Source organism: Panulirus ornatus, chromosome 29 (genome assembly GCF_036320965.1).
Source record: "Panulirus ornatus isolate Po-2019 chromosome 29, ASM3632096v1, whole genome shotgun sequence".
NCBI classification, from domain to species: domain Eukaryota; kingdom Metazoa; phylum Arthropoda; class Malacostraca; order Decapoda; family Palinuridae; genus Panulirus; species Panulirus ornatus.
This window is the reverse complement of record NC_092252.1, coordinates 24,448,448-24,471,242: the sequence shown is the minus strand read 5'-3', so window position 1 is coordinate 24,471,242 and position 22,795 is coordinate 24,448,448. Positions and strand designations below refer to the sequence as shown.

Sequence of the window (22,795 nt, the reverse complement as noted above, 5' to 3'; positions counted from 1 at the left end):
TTTATACGTCTCCCAATCATTTGCAAAAATCGTCCAAATGCCTCTCTCTTCTCTCTCACTACTAATCTTATTTCTTATGTGTATATATATATTATCATTTTTATATATTTATTTTACTTTGTTGCTGTCTCCCGCGTTTGCGAGGTAGCGCAAGGAAACAGACGAAAGAAATGGCCCAACCCACCCCCATACACATGTACATACATACACGTTCACACACGCAAATATACATACCTATACATCTCAATGTACACATATATATACACACAGACACGTACATATATACCCATGCACACAATTCACACTGTCTGCCTTTATTCATTCCCATCGCCACCTCGCCACACATGGAATACCATCCCCATCCCCCCTCATGTGTGCGAGGTAGCGCTAGGAAAAGACAACAAAAGCCCCATTCGTTCACACTCAGTCTCTAGCTGTCATGCAATAATGCCCGAAACCACAGCTCCCTTTCCACATCCAGGCCCCACACAACTTTCCATGGTTTACCCCAGACGCTTCACATGCCCTGATTCAATCCACTGACAGCATGTCAACCCCGGTATACCACATCGATCCAATTCACTCTATTCCTTGCCCGCCCTTCACCCTCCTGCATGTTCAGGCCCCGATCTCTCAAAATCTTTTTTACTCCATCTTTCCACCTCCAATTTGGTCTCCCACTTCTCCTCGTTCCCTCCACCTCCGACACATATATCCTCTTGGTCAATCTTTCCTCACTCATTCTCTCCATGTGCCCAAACCATTTCAAAACACCCTCTTCTGCTCTCTCAACCATGCTCTTTTTATTTCCACACATCTCTCTTACCTTTACATTACTTACTAGATCAAACCACCTCACACCACACATTGTCCTCAAACATCTCATTACCAGCACATCCACCCTCCTGCGCACAACTCCATCCGTAGCCCACGCCTCGCAACCATACAACATTGTTGGAACCACTATTCCTTCAAACATACCCATTTTTGCTTTCCGAGATAATGTTCTCGACTTCCACACATTCTTCAAGGCTCCCAGGATTTTCGCCCCCTCCCCCACCCTATGATTCACTTCCGCTTCCATGGTTCCATCCGCTGCCAGATCCACTCCCAGATATCTTAAACACTTTACTTCCTCCAGTTTTTCTCCATTCAAACTTACCTCCCAATTGACTTGACCCTCAACCCTACTGTACCTAATAACCTTGCTCTTATTCACATTTACTCTTAACTTTCTTCTTTCACACACTTTACCAAACTCAGTCACCAGCTTCTGCAGTTTCTTACATGAATCAGCCACCAGCGCTGTATCATCAGCGAACAACAACTGACTCACTTCCCAAGCTCTCTCATCCACAACAGACTTCATACTTGCCCCTCTTTCCAAAACTCTTGCATTCACCTCCCTAACAACCCCATCCATAAACAAATTAAACAATCATGGAGACATCACACACCCCTGCCGCAAACCTACTTTCACTAAGAACCAATCACTTTCCTCTCTTCCTACACGTACACATGCCTTACACCCTCGATAAAAACTTTCACTGCTTCTAACAACTTGCCTTCCACACCATATATTCTTAATACCTTCCACAGGGCATCTCTATCAACTCTATCATATGCCTTCTCCAGATCCATAAATGCTACATACAAATCCATTTGCTTTTCTAAGCATTTTCTCACATACATTCTTCAAAGCAAACACCTGATTCACACATCCTCTACCACTTCTGAAACCACACTGCTCTTCCCCAATCTGATGCTCTGTACATGCCTTCACCCTCTCAATCAATACCCTCCCATATAATTTACCAGGAATACTCAACAAACTTATACCTCTGTAATTTGATCACTCACTCTTATATGTATATATGTGTATATGTATTTTTTTTTTATTATACTTTGTCGCTGTCTCCCGCGTTTGCGAGGTAGCGCAAGGAAACAGACGAAAAAAATGCCCCAACCCCCCCCCCCATACACATGTATATACATACGTCCACACACACAAATATACATACCTACACAGCTTTCCATGGTTTACCCCAGACGCTTCACATTCCTTGATTCAATCCACTGACAGCACGTCTACCCCGGTATACCACATTGCTCCAATTCACTCTATTCCTTGCCCTCCTTTCACCCTCCTGCATGTTCAGGCCCCGATCACACAAAATCTTTTTCACTCCATCTTTCCACCTCCAATTTGGTCTCCCTCTTCTCCTCGTTCCCTCCACCTCCGACACATATATCCTCTTGGTCAATCTTTCCTCACTCATTCTCTCCATGTGCCCAAACCACTTCAAAACACCCTCTTCTGCTCTCTCAACCACGCTCTTTTTATTTCCACACATCTCTCTTACCCTTACGTTACTCACTCGATCAAACCACCTCACACCACACATTGTCCTCATACATCTCATTTCCAGCACATCCATCCTCCTGCGCACAACTCTATCCATAGCCCACGCCTCGCAACCATACAACATTGTTGTAACCACTATTCCTTCAAACATACCCATTTTTGCTTTCCGAGATAATGTTCTCGACTTCCACACATTCTTCAAGGCCCCCAGAATTTTCGCCCCCTCCCCCACCCTATGATCCACTTCCGCTTCCATGGTTCCATCCGCTGCCAGATCCACTCCCAGATATCTAAAACACTTCACTTCCTCCAGTTTTTCTCCATTCAAACTCACCTCCCAATTGACTTGACCCTCAACCCTACTGTACCTAATAACCTTGCTCTTATTCACATTTACTCTTAACTTTCTTCTTCCACACACTTTACCAAACTCAGTCACCAGCTTCTGCAGTTTCTCACATGAATCAGCCACCAGCGCTGTATCATCAGCGAACAACAACTGACTCACTTCCCAAGCTCTCTCATCCCCAACAGACTTCATACTTGCCCCTCTTTCCAAAACTCTTGCATTTACCTCCCTAACAACCCCATCCATAAACAAAGTAAACAACCATGGAGACATCACACACCCCTGCCGCAAACCTACATTCACTGAGAACCAATCACTTTCCTCTCTTCCTACATGTACACATGCCTTACATCCTCGATAAAAACTTTTCACTGCTTCTAACAACTTTCCTCCCACACCATATATTCTTGATACCTTCCACAGAGCATCTCTATCAACTCTATCATATGCCTTCTCCAGATCCATAAATGCTACATACAAATCCATTTGCTTTTCTAATTATTTCTCACATACATTCTTCAAAGCAAACACCTGATCCACACATCCTCTACCACTTCTGAAACCACACTGCTCTTCTGCAATCTGATACTCTCTACATGCCTTCACCCTCTCAATCAATACCCTCCCATATAATTTACCAGGAATACTCAACAAACTTATACCTCTGTAATTTGAGCACTCACTCTTATCCCCTTTGCCTTTGTACAATGGCACTATGCACGCATTCTGCCAATCCTCAGGCACCTCACCATGAGTCATACATACATTAAATAACCTTACCAACCAGTCAACAATACAGTCACCCCCTTTTTTAATAAATTCCACTGCAATACCATCCAAACCTGCTGCCTTGCCGGCTTTCATCTTCCGCAAAGCTTTCACTACCTCTTCTCTGTTTACCAACTCATTTTCCCTAACCCTCTCACTTTGCACACCACCTCGACCAAAACACCCTATATCTGCCACTCTATCATCAAACACATTCAACAAACCTTCAAAATACTCACTCCATCTCCTTCTCACATCACCACTACTTGTTATCACCTCCCCATTTGTGCCCTTCACTGAAGTTCCCATTTGCTCCCTTGTCTTACGCACTTTATTTACCTCCTTCCAGAACATCTTTTTATTCTCCCTAAAATTTAATGATACTCTCTCACCCCAACTCTCATTTGCCCTTTTTTTCACCTCTTGCACCTTTCTCTTGACCTCCTGTCTCTTTCTTTTATACATCTCCCACTCAATTGCATTTTTTCCCTGCAAAAATCGTCCAAATGCCTCTCTCTCTTCTCTTTCACTAATACTCTTGCTTCTTCATCCCACCACTCACTACCCTTTCTAATCAACCCACCTCCCACTCTTCTCATGCCACAAGCATCTTTTGCGCAATCCATCACTGATTCCCTAAATACATCCCATTCCTCCTCCACTCCCCTTACTTCCATTGTTCTCACCTTTTTCCATTCTGTACTCAGTCTCTCCTGGTACTTCCTCACACAGGTCTCCTTCCCAAGCTCACTTACTCTCACCACCCTCTTCACCCCAACATTCACTCTTCTTTTCTGAAAACCCATACAAATCTTCACCTTAGCCTCCACAAGATAATGATCATACATCCCTCCAGTTGCACCTCTCAGCACATTAACATCCAAAAGTCTCTCTTTCGCACGCCTGTCAATTAACACGTAATCCAATAACGCTCTCTGGCCATCTCTCCTACTTACATAAGTATACTTATGTATATCTCGCTTTTTAAACCAGGTATTCCCAATCATCAGTCCTTTTTCAGCACATAAATCTACAAGCTCTTCACCATTTCCATTTACAACACTGAACACCCCATGAATACCAATTATTCCCTCAACTGCCACATTACTCACCTTTGCATTCAAATCACCCATCACTATAACCCAGTCTCGTGCATCAAAACCACTAACACACTCATTCAGCTGCTCCCAAAACACTTGCCTCTCATGATCTTTCTTCTCATGCCCAGGTGCATATGCACCAATAATCACCCATCTCTCTCCATCAACTTTCAGTTTTACCCATATTAATCGAGAATTTACTTTCTTACATTCTATCACATACTCCCACAACTCCTGTTTCAGGAGTATTGCTACTCCTTCCCTTGCTCTTGTCCTCTCACTAACCCCTGACTTTACTCCCCAGACATTCCCAAACCACTCTTCCCTTTTACCCTTAAGCTTCGTTTCACTCAGAGCCAAAACATCCAGGTTCCTTTCCTCAAACATACTACCTATCTCTCCTTTTTTCACATCTTGGTTCCATCCACACACATTTAGGCACCCCACTCTGAGCCTTCGAGGAGGATGAGCACTCCCCGCGTGACTCCTTCTTCTGTTTCCCATTTTAGAAAGTTAATACAAGGAGGGGAGGATTTCTGGCCCCCCGCTCCCGTCCCCTCTAGTCGCTTTCTACGACACGCGAGGAATACGTGGAAGTATTCTTTCACCCCTATCCCCAGGGATAATATACATATATATATATACATATACACATACACACACATACACATACATACGCACATATACACACACTTCACATACATATATATACATATGAAAAATGTAAGAAACAATTTAGAAAACTGAAACTTTTAGCTTGAATGAAAAAATGAATGTCACATAATGGTTCAACCTCTGGCTATGGAAAAAGGAAATGTATAATTTATTTACACAAACGTCAATAGCAGTTCTCATCAATTTAACCACTGTATCAATAAGCTTCAAAGTCTAAGCTACATTTTTCTCCAATTTCACTATTTTCTTGTCAAAACACCATGTATGAAAACTATCACTCCAGTAACACAACTATAAACATTTACTACCCCTTTAAAAAAAAGTTCTGGGGAAGTCTGTCTCGATACACTGCGGGAAACTCTACCACCTGGCGAGGTTTGTGTTGCAATGGTTCCCGATTCACAAACGTAGTAGCATCACTGGTGGGCCAAGGTAGTTCCGTTTGCGAAGAGGCGCTTTATATGATGTCTGGAACGTGTGTATACTGTGCATTTCTAATGGCCTCTTCATACGAAGGAGGAAGGTCGTCCTCAATGAGCTGCGAGGATATAGGAGCAGTGGGACTCCACAGGTCCGTACGTCCATCAAGTGATGGTGGCGGTCGATGTATATGTATATATTTATATTTATTTATTATACTTTGTCGCTGTCTCCCGCGTTAGCGAGGTAGTGCAAGGAAACAGACGAAGGAATGACCCAACCCACCCACATACACATGTATATGCATACACATCCACACACACAGCACATATACATTTCAATGTATACATATATATATACACACAGACATATACATATATGCACATGTACATAATTCATACTGTCTGCTCATATTAATTCCTGTCACCACCCCGCCACACATGAAAATTGAAACCCCCGCCCCCACATGCGCGAGGTAGCGCTAGGAAAAGACAACAAAGGCCACATTTGTTGACACTCAGTCTCTAGCTGTCATGAATAATGCTCCAAAACCACAGCTCCCTTTCCTCATCCAGGCCCCACAGAACTTTCCATGGTTTACCCCAAACGCTTCACATGCCCTTGTTCAATCCGTTGACAGCATATGGACCCCAGTATACCACATTGTTCCCGTTCACTCTAATCCTTCCATGCCTTTCACGCTCCTGCATGTTCAGGCCCCAATCACTCAAAATCTTTTACACCCCATCTTTCCACCTTCAATTTGGTCTCCCACTTCTCATTCCCTCCACCTCTGACACATACATCCTCTGTCACTCTTTCCTCACTCATTCTCTCCTTGTGACCAAACCATTTCAAAACACCCTCTTCTCTCTCAACCACACTCTTTTTATTACCACACATCTCTCTTACCCTTTCATTACTTACTCGATCAAACCACCTCACACCACATATTGTCCTCAGACATCTCATTTCCCGCACATCCCCCTCCTTTGCTCACCTCTATCTATAGCCCACGCTTCACAACCATATAACATCGTTGGAACCACAATGCCTTCAAACATACCCATTTTTGCTTTCCAAGATAACGTTCTCAACTTCCACACATTTTTTCAACGCTTCTGGAGCTTTCGCCCCCTCCCCCACCCTATGATTCACTTCCGCTTGCATGGTTCCATCCGCTGCCAAATCCACTCCCACGTATCTAAAACACTTCACTTCCTCCAGTTTTTCTCCATTCAAACTTACCTCCCAGTTGACTTGTCCCTCAACCTTACTGTACCTAATAACCTTGCTCTTATTCACATTTACTGTCAGCTTTCTTCTTTCACACACTTTACCAAACTCACTCACCAGCTTCTGCAGTTTCTCACCCGAATCAGCCACCAGCGCTGTATCATTAGCGAACAACAACTGACTCACTTCCCAAGCTCTCACATCCACAACAGACTGCATGCTTGCCCCTCTTTCCAAGACTTGCATTCACCTCCCTAACAACCCCATCCATAAACAAATAAAACAACCATGGAGGCATCACGCACCCCTGCCGCAAACCTACATTCACTGAGAACCAATCACTTTCCTCTCTTCCTTCACGTACACATGCCTTACATCCTCGATAAAAACTTTTCACTGCTTCTAACAACTTACCTCCCACACCATATATTCTTAATACCTTCCACAGAACATCTCTATCAACTCTATCATATACCTTCTCCAGATCCATAAATGCTACATGCAAATCCATTTGCTTTTCTAAGTATTTCTCATATACATTCTTCAAAGCAAAAACACCTGATCACACATCCTCTACCACTTCTGAAACCACACTGCTCTTCCCCAATCTGATGCTCTGTACATGCCTTCACCCTCGCAGTCAATACCCTCCCATGTAATTTCCCAGGAATACTCAGCAAACATATACCTTTGGAATTTGACCACTCACCTTTATCCCCTTTGACTTTATACACTGGCACTATGCATGCATTCCATCAATCCTTACCAACCTTACCCCCTTTTTCTTAATAGATTCCACTGCAGTACCATCCAAATCTGCCCCCTTACCAGCTTTCATCTTCCACAAAGCTTTCACTACCTCTTCACTGTTTACCTAACCATTCTCCCTGACCCACTCAATTCTTACACCGCCTCGACCAAAAACACTATATCTGCCACTCTATCATCTAATACATTCAACAAACCTTCAAAATACTCACTCCATCTCCTTCTCACATCACCACTACTTGTTATTACCTCCCCATTAGCCCCCTTCCTAGATGTTCCCGTTTGTCCTCATGTCTTACACACTTTATTTACCTCCTTCCAAAACCTCTTTTTATTCTACCTAAAATTTAATGATACTCTCTCACCCCAACTCTCATTTGCCCTCTTTTTCACCTCTTGCACCTTTCTCTTGACCTTGTGCCCCTTTCTTTTATACGTCTCCCAATCATTTGCAAAAATCGTCCAAATGCCTCTCTCTTCTCTCTCACTACTAATCTTTTTTCTTATGCATATATATATGTATATATTTATATTTATTTATTATACTTTGTCGCTGTCTCCTAAGTTAGCGAGGTAGTGCAAGGAAACAGACGAAGGAATGGCCCAACCCACCCACATACACATGTATATGCATAGACGTCCACACACACAGCACATATACATATCTATACATCTCAACGTATACATATACACACACAGACATATACATATATACACATGTACATAATTTGTACTGTCTGCCCTTATTCATTCGTGTCACCACCCCACCACCCGTGAAAATGGAAACCCCCTCCCCCCACATGTGCGCGAGGTAGCGCTAGGAAAAGACAACAAAGGCCACAATCGTTGACAGTCTTTGGCTGTCATGTATAATGCACTGAAACCACAGCTCCCTTTACACATCCAGGCCCCACAGAATTTTCCATGGTTTACCCCAAATGCTTCACATGCCCTAGTTCAATCCATTGACAGCTTATGGACCCCAGTATACCACATCGTTCCAGTTCACTCTATTCCTTGCATGCCTTTCACTCTTCTGCATGTTCAGGCCCCGATCACTCAAAATCTTTTACACTCCATCTTTCCACCTCCAATTTGGTCTCCCACTTCTCCTCGTTCCCTCCACTTCTGACACATATATCCTCTGTCACTCTTTCCTCACTCATTCTCTCCTTGTGACCAAACTATTTCAAAACACCCTCTTCTCTCTCAACCACACTCTTTTTATTACCACACATCTCTCTTACCCTTTCATTACTTACTTGATCAAACCACCTCACACCACATATTGTCCTCAGACATCTCATTTCCAGCACATCCCCCCTCCTCTGCACAACTCTATGTATAGCCCACGCTTCGCACCCATATAACATTGTTGGAACCACTATTCCTTCAAACATGCCCATTTTTGCTTTCCAAGATAACATTCTCAACTTCCACACATTCTTCACCGCTTCCTGAGCTTTCGCCCCCTCCCCCACCCTGTGATTAACTTCTGCTTCCATGGTTCCATCCGCTGCCAAATCCACTCCCTTATATCTAAAACACTTCACTTCCTCAAGTTTTTCTCCATTCAAACTTATCTCCCAGTTGACTTGTCCCTCAACCTTACTGTACGTAATAACCTTGCTCTTATTCACATTTACTCTCAGCTCTCTTCTTTCACACACTTTACCAAACTCACTCACCAGCTTCTGCAGTTTCTCACCCAAATCAGCCACTAGCGCTGTATCATTAGCGAACAACAACTGACTCGCTTTCCAAGCTCTCTCATCCACAACAGACTGCATACTTGCCCCTCTTTCCAAAACTCTTGCATTCACCTCTCAAACAACCCCATCCATAAACAAATAAAACAACCATGGAGACATCACGCACCCATGCCACAAACCAACATTCACTGAGAACCAATCACTTTCCTCTCTTCCTACACGTACACATGCCTTACATCCTAGATAAAAACTTTTCACTGCTTCTAACAACTTACCTCCCACACCATATATTCTTAATACCTTCCACAGAACATCTCTATCAACTCTATCATATGCCTTCTCCAGATCCATAAATGCTACATACAAATCCATTTGCTTTTCTAAGTATTTCTCACATACATTCTTCAAAGCAAACACCTGATCACACATCCTCTACCACTTCTGAAACCACACTGCTCTTCCCCAATCTGAAGCTCTGTACATGTCTTCACCCTCGCAGTCAATACCCTCCCATATAATTTCCCAGGAATACTCAACAAACTTTTACCTCTGTAATTTGAGCACTCACTCTTATCCCCTTTGCCTTTGTACATTGGCACTATGCAAGTATTCTGCCAGTCCTGAGGCACCTCACCATGAGTTATACATACATTGAATAACCTTACCAACCAATCAACAATACAGTCACCCCCTTTTTTAATAAATTCCACTGCAATACCGTCCAAACCCGCTTCCTTGCTGGCTTTCATCTTCCACAAAGCTTTTACTACCTCTTCTCTTTTTACCAGATCATTCTCCCGAACCCTCTCACTTTGCACACCACCTCTACCAAAACACTCTATATATGCCACTCTGTCATCAAACACATTTAACAAACCTTCATAATACTCACTCCATCGTCTCACGTCACCACTACTTGTTATCACCTCCCCATGAGCCTCCTTCACTGATGTTTCCATTTGTTCCCTTGTCTTACGCACTTTATTTACCTACTTCCAAACCATCTTTTTATCCTCCCTAAAATTTAGTGCTACTCTCTCACCCCAACTCTCATTTGCCCTCTTTTTTGCCTCTTGCACCTTTCTCTATTGACGTTTGTGTAAATAAATTATACATTTCCTTTTTCCATAGCCAGAGGTTGAACCATTATGTGACATTCATTTTTCATTCATTTCAAGCTAGAAGTTTCAGTTTTCTAAATTGTTTCTTACATTTTTCATATGTATATATATGTATGTGTGTGTTTGTGTGTGTGTGTGTGCGTGTGTGTGTATGTGTGTGTATGTGTATATGTATATATATATGTATATTATCCCTGGGGATAGGGGTGAAAGAATACTTCCACGTATTCCTCGCGTGTCGTAGAAAGCGACTAGAGGGGACGGGAGCGGGGGGCCGGAAATCCTCCCCTCCTTGTAGTAACTTTCTAAAATGGGAAACAGAAGAAGGAGTCATGCGGGGAGTGCTCATCCTCCTCGAAGGCTCAGAGTGGGGTGCCTAAATGTGTGTGGATGTAACCAAGATGTGAAAAAAGGAGAGATAGGTAGTATGTTTGAGGAAAGGAACCTGGATGTTTTGGCTCTGAGTGAAACGAAGCTCAAGGGTAAAGGGGAAGAGTGGTTTGGGAATGTCTGGGGAGTAGAGTCAGGGGTTAGTGAGAGGACAAGAGCAAGGGAAGGAGTAGCAATACTCCTGAAACAGGAGTTGCGGGAGTATGTGATAGAATGTAAGAAAGTAAATTCTCGATTAATATGGGTAAAACTGAAAGTTGATGGAGAGAGGTGGGTGATTATTGGTGCATATGCACCTGGGCATGAGAAGAAAGATCACGAGAGGCAAGTGTTTTGGGAGCAGCTGAATGAGTGTGTTAGTGGTTTTGATGCAAGAGACCGGGTTATAGTGTTGGGTGATTTGAATGCAAATGTGAGTAATGTGGCAGTTGAGGGAATAATTGGTATACATGGGGTGTTCAGTGTTGTAAATGGAAATGGTGAAGAGCTTGTAGATTTATGTGCTGAAAAAGGACTGATGATTGGGAATACCTGGTTTAAAAAGCGAGATATACATAAGTATACTTATGTAAGTAGGAGAGATGGCCAGAGAGCGTTATTGGATTACGTGTTAATTGACAGGCGTGCGAAAGAGAGACTTTTGGATGTTAATGTGCTGAGAGGTGCAACTGGAGGGATGTCTGATCATTATCTTGTGGAGGCAAAGGTGAAGATTTGTATGGGTTTTCAGAAAAGAAGAGTGAATGTTGGGGTGAAGAGGGTGGTGAGAGTAAGTGAGCTTGGGAAGGAGACCTGTGTGAGGAAGTACCAGGAGAGACTGAGTACAGAATGGAAAAAGGTGAGAACAATGGAAGTAAGGGGAGTGGAGGAGGAATGGGATGTATTTAGGGAATCAGTGATGGATTGCGCAAAAGATGCTTGTGGCATGAGAAGAGTGGGAGGTGGGTTGATTAGAAAGGGTAGTGAGTGGTGGGATGAAGAAGTAAGAGTATTAGTGAAAGAGAAGAGAGAGGCATTTGGACGATTTTTGCAGGGAAAAAATGCAATTGAGTGGGAGATGTATAAAAGAAAGAGACAGGAGGTCAAGAGAAAGGTGCAAGAAGTGAAAAAAAGGGCAAATGAGAGTTGGGGTGAGAGAGTATCATTAAATTTTAGGGAGAATAAAAAGATGTTCTGGAAGGAGGTAAATAAAGTGCGTAAGACAAGGGAGCAAATGGGAACTTCAGTGAAGGGCGCAAATGGGGAGGTGATAACAAGTAGTGGTGATGTGAGAAGGAGATGGAGTAAGTATTTTGAAGGTTTGTTGAATGTGTTTGATGATAGAGTGGCAGATATAGGGTGTTTTGGTCGAGGTGGTGTGCAAAGTGAGAGGGTTAGGGAAAATGATTTGGTAAACAGAGAAGAGGTAGTGAAAGCTTTGCGGAAGATGAAAGCCGGCAAGGCAGCAGGTCCGGATGGTATTGCAGTGGAATTTATTAAAAAAGGGGGTGACTGTATTGTTGACTGGTTGGTAAGGTTATTTAATGTATGTATGACTCATGGTGAGGTGCCTGAGGATTGGCGGAATGCGTGCATAGTGCCATTGTACAAAGGCAAAGGGGATAAGAGTGAGTGCTCAAATTACAGAGGTATAAGTTTGTTGAGTATTCCTGGTAAATTATATGGGAGGGTATTGATTGAGAGGGTGAAGGCATGTACAGAGCATCAGATTGGGGAAGAGCAGTGTGGTTTCAGAAGTGGTAGAGGATGTGTGGATCAGGTGTTTGCTTTGAAGAATGTATGTGAGAAATACTTAGAAAAGCAAATGGATTTGTATGTAGCATTTATGGATCTGGAGAAGGCATATGATAGAGTTGATAGAGATGCTCTGTGGAAGGTATTAAGAATATATGGTGTGGGAGGAAAGTTGTTAGAAGCAGTGAAAAGTTTTTATCGAGGATGTAAGGCATGTGTACATGTAGGAAGAGAGGAAAGTGATTGGTTCTCAGTGAATGTAGGTTTGCGGCAGGGGTGTGTGATGTCTCCATGGTTGTTTAATTTGTTTATGGATGGGGTTGTTAGGGAGGTAAATGCAAGAGTTTTGGAAAGAGGGGCAAGTATGAAGTCTGTTGGGGATGAGAGAGCTTGGGAAGTGAGTCAGTTGTTGTTCGCTGATGATACAGCGCTGGTGGCTGATTCATGTGAGAAACTGCAGAAGCTGGTGACTGAGTTTGGTAAAGTGTGTGGAAGAAGAAAGTTAAGAGTAAATGTGAATAAGAGCAAGGTTATTAGGTACAGTAGGGTTGAGGGTCAAGTCAATTGGGAGGTGAGTTTGAATGGAGAAAAACTGGAGGAAGTGAAGTGTTTTAGATATCTGGGAGTGGATCTGTCAGCGGATGGAACCATGGAAGCAGAAGTGGATCATAGGGTGGGGGAGGGGGCGAAAATTCTGGGGGCCTTGAAGAATGTGTGGAAGTCGAGAACATTATCTCGGAAAGCAAAAATGGGTATGTTTGAAGGAATAGTGGTTCTAACAATGTTGTATGGTTGCGAGGCGTGGGCTATGGATAGAGTAGTGCGCAGGAGGATGGATGTGCTGGAAATGAGATGTTTGAGGACAATGTGTGGTGTGAGGTGGTTTGATCGAGTGAGTAACGTAAGGGTAAGAGAGATGTGTGGAAATAAAAAGAGCGTGGTTGAGAGAGCAGAAGAGGGTGTTTTGAAGTGGTTTGGGCACATGGAGAGAATGAGTGAGGAAAGATTGACCAAGAGGATATATGTGTCGGAGGTGGAGGGAACGAGGAGAAGAGGGAGACCAAATTGGAGGTGGAAAGATGGAGTGAAAAAGATTTTGTGTGATCGGGGCCTGAACATGCAGGAGGGTGAAAGGAGTGCAAGGAATAGAGTGAATTGGAGCGATGTGGTATACCGGGGTTGACGTGCTGTCAGTGGATTGAATCAAGGCATATGAAGCGTCTGGGGTAAACCATGGAAAGCTGTGTAGGTGTGTATATTTGTGTGTGTGGACGTATGTATATACATGTGTATGGGGGGGGGTTGGGCCATTTCTTTCGTCTGTTTCCTTGCGCTACCTCGCAAACGCGGGAGACAGCGACAAAGTATAATAAAAAAAAAAAAAAATAACCTTTCTCTTGACCTCCTGCCTCTTTCTTTTATACATCCCCAGTTTATGTTTATTTATGTCTATGGATATTTATGTTTGCATGCATAAATGTATGCATATGTGTGTATGTGAGCGGTTGTGCCATTCTTTGTTTCTGGGCATTACCTTATTGATTTAGGAAGTAGCATTCAGTTATGCAAGAAAAAATAATTTAGTTACTCCAGAGCCTTTCTTAAGGCTCCTAAGGCTTCTGGAGTTTAAGGCTACTCTACTTTCAGTAGGGAAATGTAAACTCTTTTGGGGCAAGAATTTCCTTGTAGACTTTACTACCATTTATACAGCCTTGCCAAAGGTCCAGCAACACCCAATTAAGTATCAGCAAACTTCAGGGAGAATATTATTTGCAAAGGAGGTTAATAGTGTGAGAAAATCGGCCCTGATGGCTCAAAAACCTTTTTTGCTCCATCCTTCTTCCTCCAATTTGGTCTCCTGCTTCTCTGTGTTCCCTCCACTTCTTACATATAGCCTCTTTGTCAACCTTTCTTCACTCATTCTCTTCATATATCCAAACCATTTCTACACACCCTCTTGTGCTCTCTCAACCATATTCTTTTTATTACCACACATCAGTCCTACACTTTTATTACTTAATCAAACCATCTCACACCACATACTGTCCTTACACATCTCATTTCCAACACACACTCATTTTTGCTCTCAGAGATAGCATTATCTCTTCAACACATTCTTTATCACTCCTGGAACCATCGCCCCTTCCTCCACCCTGTGACTCACTTCCACTTCCATGGTTCCATTCACTACCAAGTCCACTCCCAGGTATCTAAGACACTGAACCTCCTCCAGTTTTTCTCCATTCAGACTTACATCCCAACTAACTTGTCCCTCAACCTTGCTGAACCAAAAAACCTTGCTTTTATTCACATTTATTCTCGACTTTCTCCTTCCTTCACACACACTTCCAAATTTGGTCACCTACCGCTGCAGTTCTCTTTTGGATCAGCCACCAGTTCTGTATCATCATCAAACAACAGCTGAGTCACTTCTCAGACCCTCTCATCCCCAACTGCATCATTGCCCCTCTCATTATTTTGATTATTATTCTTATTACTGTGGTTGAAGTGGTTTGGGCACATGGAGAGGATGAGTGAGGAAAGATTGACCAAGAGGATATATGTGTCGGAGGTGGAGGGAACAAGGAGAAGAGGGAGACCAAATTGGAGGTGGAAAGATGGAGTGAAAAAGATTTTGTGTGATCGGGGCCTGAACATGCAGGAGGGTGAAAGGAGGGCAAGGAATAGGGTGAATTGGAGCGATGTGGTATACCGGGGTTGACATGCTGTCAGTGGATTGAAGCAGGGCATGTGAAGCGTCTGGGGTAAACCATGGAAAGCTGTGTAGGTATGTATATTTGCGTGTGTGGACGTAGGTATATACATGTGTATGAGGGGGGGTTGGGCCATTTCTTTCGTCTGTTTCCTTGCGCTACCTCGCAAACGCGGGAGACAGCGACAAAGTATAATAAAAAAAAAAAAAATAATTGCTGTTATATGTCAGGTTCCCATTCTGAAAGATTCCTAATGTTCCTCCATTACCCCCTTGTGTTTATATATGTATACTTTGTATATACATAGCTTTAGGTGTTACCATATTCTGTCTACTTGTGGTTAAGCTGCAAGTGAAAAGTGACCTTCAGCAATGTTTATCATTACAGTACAAGCTTGTTAAGGAACATCTCACTCCAAAGAGTATCTTTTCCTTGTTATTAATTATAGCACAGTAGCTGAACTGTAGAACCTCTTGAGAAGGGTCTTAGGAATATGTTATTACATTTTTGTATAGATGTTGCCTTGTCACATAATTTGGATTCATATATGAATTTTACAAAGAGACTTAGTGTTTTGATAAGTATTCAAACTAGTTTTTTAAGTGAGCTTTGGCTGACTTGAGATTAATCTTACCAAAATATTAATCTTACCAACATATTAATTTCAGGGAAAACTGGAACTTTGAAATGTTAATCTTGCATTTTATCCATTTGTAGCTGCTAATGAGACTTGCCCACAACCACAAACCTCGGAGCATCTGGCAGCTATTGAGATCATGAAACTCAAACATATCCTCATCCTTCAGAATAAGATAGATCTTTGTAGAGAATCTCAGCTTCGAGAACAGTATGACCAGATCCTCAGATTTATCCAGGGTAAGTTTAGAAATAAGGTAGTTCATGACCTGTTTAACTCATGGAAGCAGTGCTTATACATGCCATATTTTAGCTGTTCATGACCTGTGTAACTCATGGAGGCAGTACCTTATGCCTGCCATCTTACAGTTTCATTTATGTTGTACCCACACAGCTCATTGTGAAACCAGGTTGCATGTCGTTCTGCTGATGAATCAGACTTTTACAACTGCTGCCTGTGGGTCTGCATACCCCCATGTCTTAGCTGACATTTTTATATGTCCAGGATACTTGAATCTTTCCTTTTGTTACTTCAAAACATCATTATTTTTATAGGTTTTGTGATACAGCTGCAGGTCCTAAATGTTCACACTATTAATGGTATACTCTTGCCACCATTATTCTTTAGCTGATGAATTTTGTGGTATAGTGTGTTTTTCAGGGCAGATTAGATAGTTAAATAGGTTTACGATTATTTTTATTTTTCATACATGTTACATTTCTCCCATATCTGCACTTCTTTGACCAAAGTATAGTGATTTCAGATGATTCAGAAGTTCTTTTGTTTGTTTAGTCATTGTGGGTTGTAAATGTTTACTGAACTTTTCCTGCTCACCAGTTTCAGTGATTTTAAAAAGTAGTAATAAGCTTTCTAGTTTGAAAAGTATGTCTTGAAAAGTACTAGAATTGGTTTGACCTTCCTATTTTTTCAAAGTCCAACCCATTAACTTCTGGTTGCAGAATGCGAGATTGTCAGACATGATTATTTCTACAAGGGATAAAATGTTGATTCGGGTGAGAAACTGCAGAAGTTGATGACTGAGTTTGGCAAAGTGTGTGAAAGGAGAAAATTTCGGGTAAATGTGAATAAGAGCAAGGTTTTTAGGTTCAGTAGGGTTGAGGGGCAAGTTAATTGGGAGGAAAGTTTTAATGGAGAAAAACTGGAGGAAGTGAAATGTTTTAAATATCTGGGAGTGGATTTAGCAGCGGATGGAACCATGAAAGCGGAAGTGAGCCTCAGGGTGGGGGAGGTGGCGAAGGTTCTAGGAGCGTTGAAGAATGTGTGGAAGATGAGAACATTTTCTCGGAGAGCAAAAATGAGTATGTTTGAAGGAATAGTGGTTCCAACAATGTTATATGATTGTCAGGCATTGGGCTATAGATAGGGTTGTGTGAAGGAGGATGGATGTGTTGGAAATGAAATGTTTGAGGACAATATGTGGTCTGAGGTGGTTTGATTGAGTAAGTAATGAAAGGGTAAGAGGGATGTGCAGTAATAGAAAGAGTGTGGTTGAGAGAGCAGAAGAGGGCGTGTTGAAATGGGTTGGACACATGGAGAGAATAGTGAGAAAAGATTGACAAAGAGGATATATGTGTCAGAGGTGGAGGGAACAAGAAGAAGTGGGAGACCAAATTGGAGGTGGAAGAATGGAGTGAAAAAGATTTTGAGCAATCAGGGCCTGAACATACAGGAGGGAGAAAGGTGTGCAAGGAATAGAGTGAATTGGAACGATGTGTTATGTTGGGTCGACGTGCTGTCAATGGATAGAACTAGGGCATGTGTAGTGTCTGGGGTAAACCATGGAAAGGTCTGTGGTGTCTGGATGTGGAAAGGGAGCTGTGGTTTCGGTGCATTACACATGACAGGTAGAGACTGAGTGTGAACAATTGTGGCCTTTTTTTGTCTTTTCCTGCAGCTACCTCGCTTGAGGGGGGGGCGGATGCTGTTTCCTGTGTGGTGGGGTGGCGACAGGAATGGATGAAGGCTGCAAGTGTGAATATGTATATGTATGTATACATTGAAATGTTTATGTATTTATTTGTTCATGTGTGGGCGTTTATGTTGATATTTACAAGTGTGTGTATGGATGGTTGGGCCATTCTTCTGTTTCTTTGCACGACCTCGCTGATGCAGGAAACAGCAATTAAGTATTATGAAAAATTATGAAAAAAATGCCAGAAATTATACAGATATTTAAGGAATATTTACAGATGCCATTAAAGATGAAATTGCATTCAAAGTCCGTCCCTTCATTTGTTCTCCAATTTTCACTTCTTTGCATTCATATGTTAATATATGTTTTTCATCAATAGCCATCTTTCTATGAATGCCAAAGGACACTTACATGATACATATAACCATCCATTACATCTAGATCTGACTGGCTAATCACTTATATGAGTCAGATTGTTATATAGAATAATTCTTATGAGAAAAGTGGTCTCCAATATCTGATCTACCTTTTTTTTTTTTTTTTTTTTCCTAAGGTGGCATGAATACTTCCAGGATATTGGTTTTTACTTAGTATACCTGTTTTGGTAGATACACTATATCTACATTTTTTACTTCTTGCTTGAGTACATGTTAAGGACAGATAACAGGAGACCTGATGGTCCAAAATGAGGTTATCTGTAAGAAGAATAAATAAAATTAAATATAGTGGTAGAAAGAGCGCAGCAAAACATAAAGCACCTCTCCACTCACTTCTTCCTGCAGCATAAAGATGTGAATAAAGATACCATCCCATATAGTGGTAAGATATTAGCATGGTAAACTTACAGGAAAATGTGGATTGGAAAAACTTCCACATCTGCTCTATGGCTGGATTCTCAAAAAACAAGAAATTATTAAAACAAATGTGGCTTCTTTGTTGATATGTCAGTGAAGTACCTGTCTAGCATCAGTTTAAAGGTATTTATGGTCTTGCACTTACTACTTCAAAAGGCAAGAGACCCCCACACTCACTTCCACCCCCTATTAATGGTCTCTTAAAACATAGGAGATGAACTGTTAGAATTTTTCCTCTCCTGTCCCCAGCAACAGCTGCTTCGCAACACAAACACCCTACCCTCACACTCCTAATGCAGATACTCATCAAGCACCTGAACAGCATACACGATATCCAACTACTTCACTTAATCACAATTACTCAAATGAACATTCTACAACCTAGTACCAGTGGTATAAAGCTCTGGTAGTAGTTGGTAGGCAGCCAGTGATCAAGGAGGTACATTACCAATACTACCCGCTGGAGTATTGGGAATGTTAGTTATGGCTTCGTAGTAAGCCTGCACTTCAGCGGTTTTCAGGTTGTGCTCCTTTGACTTTGGTAGCTGTTATTTGTTTTTGCTTTGCCCACACATGGACTACTGGCATTCCTTCAAATTAATGTACAATCTCTCCTTGTCACACAACACTTGTCTTATGCAGCTCATTCTTCATAACCAGATTTTCCTTTGGTGAACCTTGTCGTTTGGCTTTTCCTTAGGTGAGCGCTATGCAGTATCCTTGCCTTTTGGCAAAATGGTAAGAGCAATAGATAGAAGTAGTTGGTAGGAATATTTAGGTAGGAGCATTGTGTAGAAGCATTAGTTAGAAGTAGTCAGTAAGAACATTAGGTAGGAGCCTCTGGAAACACTGTGCTAGAGTTGCCCTTTGTCAGTGGCTTGTTAAGGATGAGGCGGTAAAGACTAAGAAGCGACACTGGAACTCACTAGTTTTGGAGACTATTGCTGTGGCCATCCTTTTGAGGGGGAGTTCAGGAGGAGACATGCTTCAGAGACATAGATAGATCATGCACAAACACATGGATGTAATTATCATCCTCCAGTGACTTGGCAATAACATTCTTCTTTGGGAGTTCCAGGAGGGAACAGGCATCAGAGATATGGATAGATAGATAGATAACACACAAACTGATGGAAGTGATTATCCTCCTCCAGTAACTCAGCAACAACACCTTCCCATGCCCTTCTTCTTTTTCCCATTGTGCTGTCCAAAAATAATTTGCTTTTTTAATACAGCTTTGAAATTTATACAGATAGAAAAAGCAACACACAAAATATTTCATTTGAAATGTTACTATTTTATAGTGTTAAATATATGCACAGTTGCTGTGAATCCAAGTTATCTCAGTGAATGCAAAGCTGATTGAAAAAAACAAGAAAATGTGACTTTATGAATTTTACATTGTAGAAGACTTTAGAATTAACAAAGAAAAATGACAGCTTGTCAAAGAAATGCATATATCCTTTTGATAGGGTATTATTCCATTGCCGTTGACCTTTGTTTTACATAATTGTCATGTTAACTAGTTCAGTCCTGTATCAACAAAGCAGCTGATTGTGTTATTACCAGCAAAAGTAAATGGTAGGTCAGGGAGTGGATTTGGCAGCGGATGGAACCATGGAAGCAGAAGTGAATCATAGGGTAGGGGAGGGGGCGAAAATTCTGGGAGCCTTGAAGAATGTGTGGAAGTCGAGAACATTATCTCGGAAAGCAAAAATGGGTATGTTTGAAGGAATAGTGGTTCCAACAATGTTGTATGGTTGTGAGGTGTGGGCTATGGATAAAGTTGTGTGGAGGAGGGTGGATGTGTTGGAAATGAGATGTTTGAGGACATTATGTGGTGTGAGGTGGTTTGATCAAGTAAGTAACAATAGGGTAAGAGAGATGTGTGGTAATAAAAAGAGTGTGGTTGAGAGAGCAGAAGAGGGTGTTTTGAAATGGTTTGGTCACAAGGAGAGAATGAGTGAGGAAAGATTGACAAAGAGGATATATGTGTCAGAAGTGGAGGGAACAAGGAGAAGTGGGAGACCAAATTGAAGGTGGAAAGATGGAGTGAAAAGGATTTTGAGTGATCGGGGCCTGAACATGCAGGAGGGTGAAATGCGTGCAAGGAATAGAGTGAATTGGAACGATGTAGTATACCAGGGTCGATGTGCTGTCAATGGATTGAACCAGGGCATGTGAAGCATCTGGGGTAAACCATGTAAAGTTGTGTGGTGCCTGGATGTGGAAAGGGAACTGTGGTTTCGGTGCATTATTACATGACAGATAGAGACTGAGTATGAACGAATGGGGCCTTTGTTGTCTTTTCCTAGTGCTACCTCGCACACATGATGGGGGAGGGGGTTGTTATTTCACGTGTGGCGAGGTCGCGATGGGAGTGAATAAAGGCAGACAGTATGAATTATGTACATGTATATATATGTATATGTCTGTGTGTGTGTATATATGTAAACGCTGAGATGTATGGGTATGTATATTTGCGTGTGTGGACGTGTATGTATATACATGTGTATGTGGGTGGGTTGGGACATTCTTCCGTCTGTTTCCTTGCGCTATCTAGCTAACGTGGGAGACAGCGACAAAGCAAAATGAACAAATATTTTTTTGATTATTATTCTGCCAATCCTCAGGCACCTCACCATAAGTCTTTTTTTTTTTTTTTTTTTTTTTTTTTTTTTTTTTTTTGCTTAGTCGCTGTCTCCCGCGTTTGCGAGGCAGCGCAAGAAAACAGACGAAAGAAATGGCCCAACCCACCCCCATACACATGTATATACATACACGTCCACACACACAAATATACATACCTACATAGCTTTCCATGGTTTACCCCAGACGCTTCACATGCCCTGATTCAATCCACTGACAGCACGTCAACCCTGGTATACCACATCGATCCAATTCACTCTATTCCTTGCCCTCCTTTCACCCTCCTGCATGTTCAGGCCCCGATCACACGAAATCTTTTTCACTCCATCTTTCCACCTCCAATTTGGTCTCCCACTTCTCCTCGTTCCCTCCACCTCCGACACATATATCCTCTTGGTCAATCTTTCCTCACTCATTCTCTCCATGTGCCCAAACCATTTCAAAACACCCTCTTCTGCTCTCTCAACCACGCTCTTTTTATTTCCACACATCTCTCTTACCCTTACGTTACTTACTCGATCAAACCACCTCACACCACACATTGTCCTCAAACATCTCATTTCCAGCACATCCACCCTCCTGGGCTCAACTCTATCCATAGCCTACGCCTCGCAACCATACAAAATTGTTGGAACCACTATTCCTTCAAACATACCCATTTTTGCATTCTGAGATAATGTTCTCAACTTCCACACATTCTTTAAGGCTCCCAGAATTTTCGCCCCCTCCCCCACCCTATGATCCACTTCCGCTTCCATGGTTCCATCTGCTGCCAGATCCACTCCCAGATATCTTAAACACTTTACTTCCTCCAGTTTTTCTCCATTCAAACTTACCTCCCAATTGACTTGACCCTCAACCTTACTGTACCTAATAACCTTACTCTTATTCACATTTACTCTTAACTTTCTTCTTTCACACACTTTACCAAACTCAGTCACCAGCTTCTGCAGTTTCTCTCATGAATCAGCCACCAGCGCTGTATCATCAGCGAACAACAACTGACTCACTTCCCAAGCTCTCTCATCCACAACAGACTTCATACTTGCCCCTCTTTCCAAAACTCTTGCATTCACCTCCCTAACAACCCCATGTGATGTCTCCATGGTTGTTTAATTTTTTTATGGATAGGGTTGTTAGGGAGGTGAATGCAAGAGTTTTGGAACGAGGGGCAAGTATGCAATCCGTTGTGAATGAGAGCCATTCTTTCGTCTGTTTTCTTAAGAAGGAGACAGCGACAAAGCAAAATAAATAAATAATATATACCGGGATCGATGTGCTGTCAATGGATTGAATCAGGGCATGTGAAGCGTCTGGGGTAAACCATGGAAAGTTCTTTGGGGCCTGGATGTGGAAAGGGAGCTGTGGTT

At 42.2% G+C, this 22,795-nt stretch overlaps 1 protein-coding gene across 1 annotated transcript in view; it reads left to right on the top strand.

Moving 5' to 3' along the window:
• LOC139758193 (eukaryotic translation initiation factor 2 subunit 3-like) overlaps positions 1-16,326 on the top strand; it is a 64,070-nt gene extending 47,744 nt beyond the window's left edge. Inside the window, exon 5 of the mRNA XM_071679424.1 lies at positions 16,070-16,326. Within this exon, the coding sequence (XP_071535525.1) occupies positions 16,070-16,311 (242 nt within the window). The 3' untranslated portion in view covers positions 16,312-16,326. The remainder of the gene's footprint in view (positions 1-16,069) is intronic.
• The last annotated feature ends 6,469 nt before the right edge of the window (positions 16,327-22,795 follow it).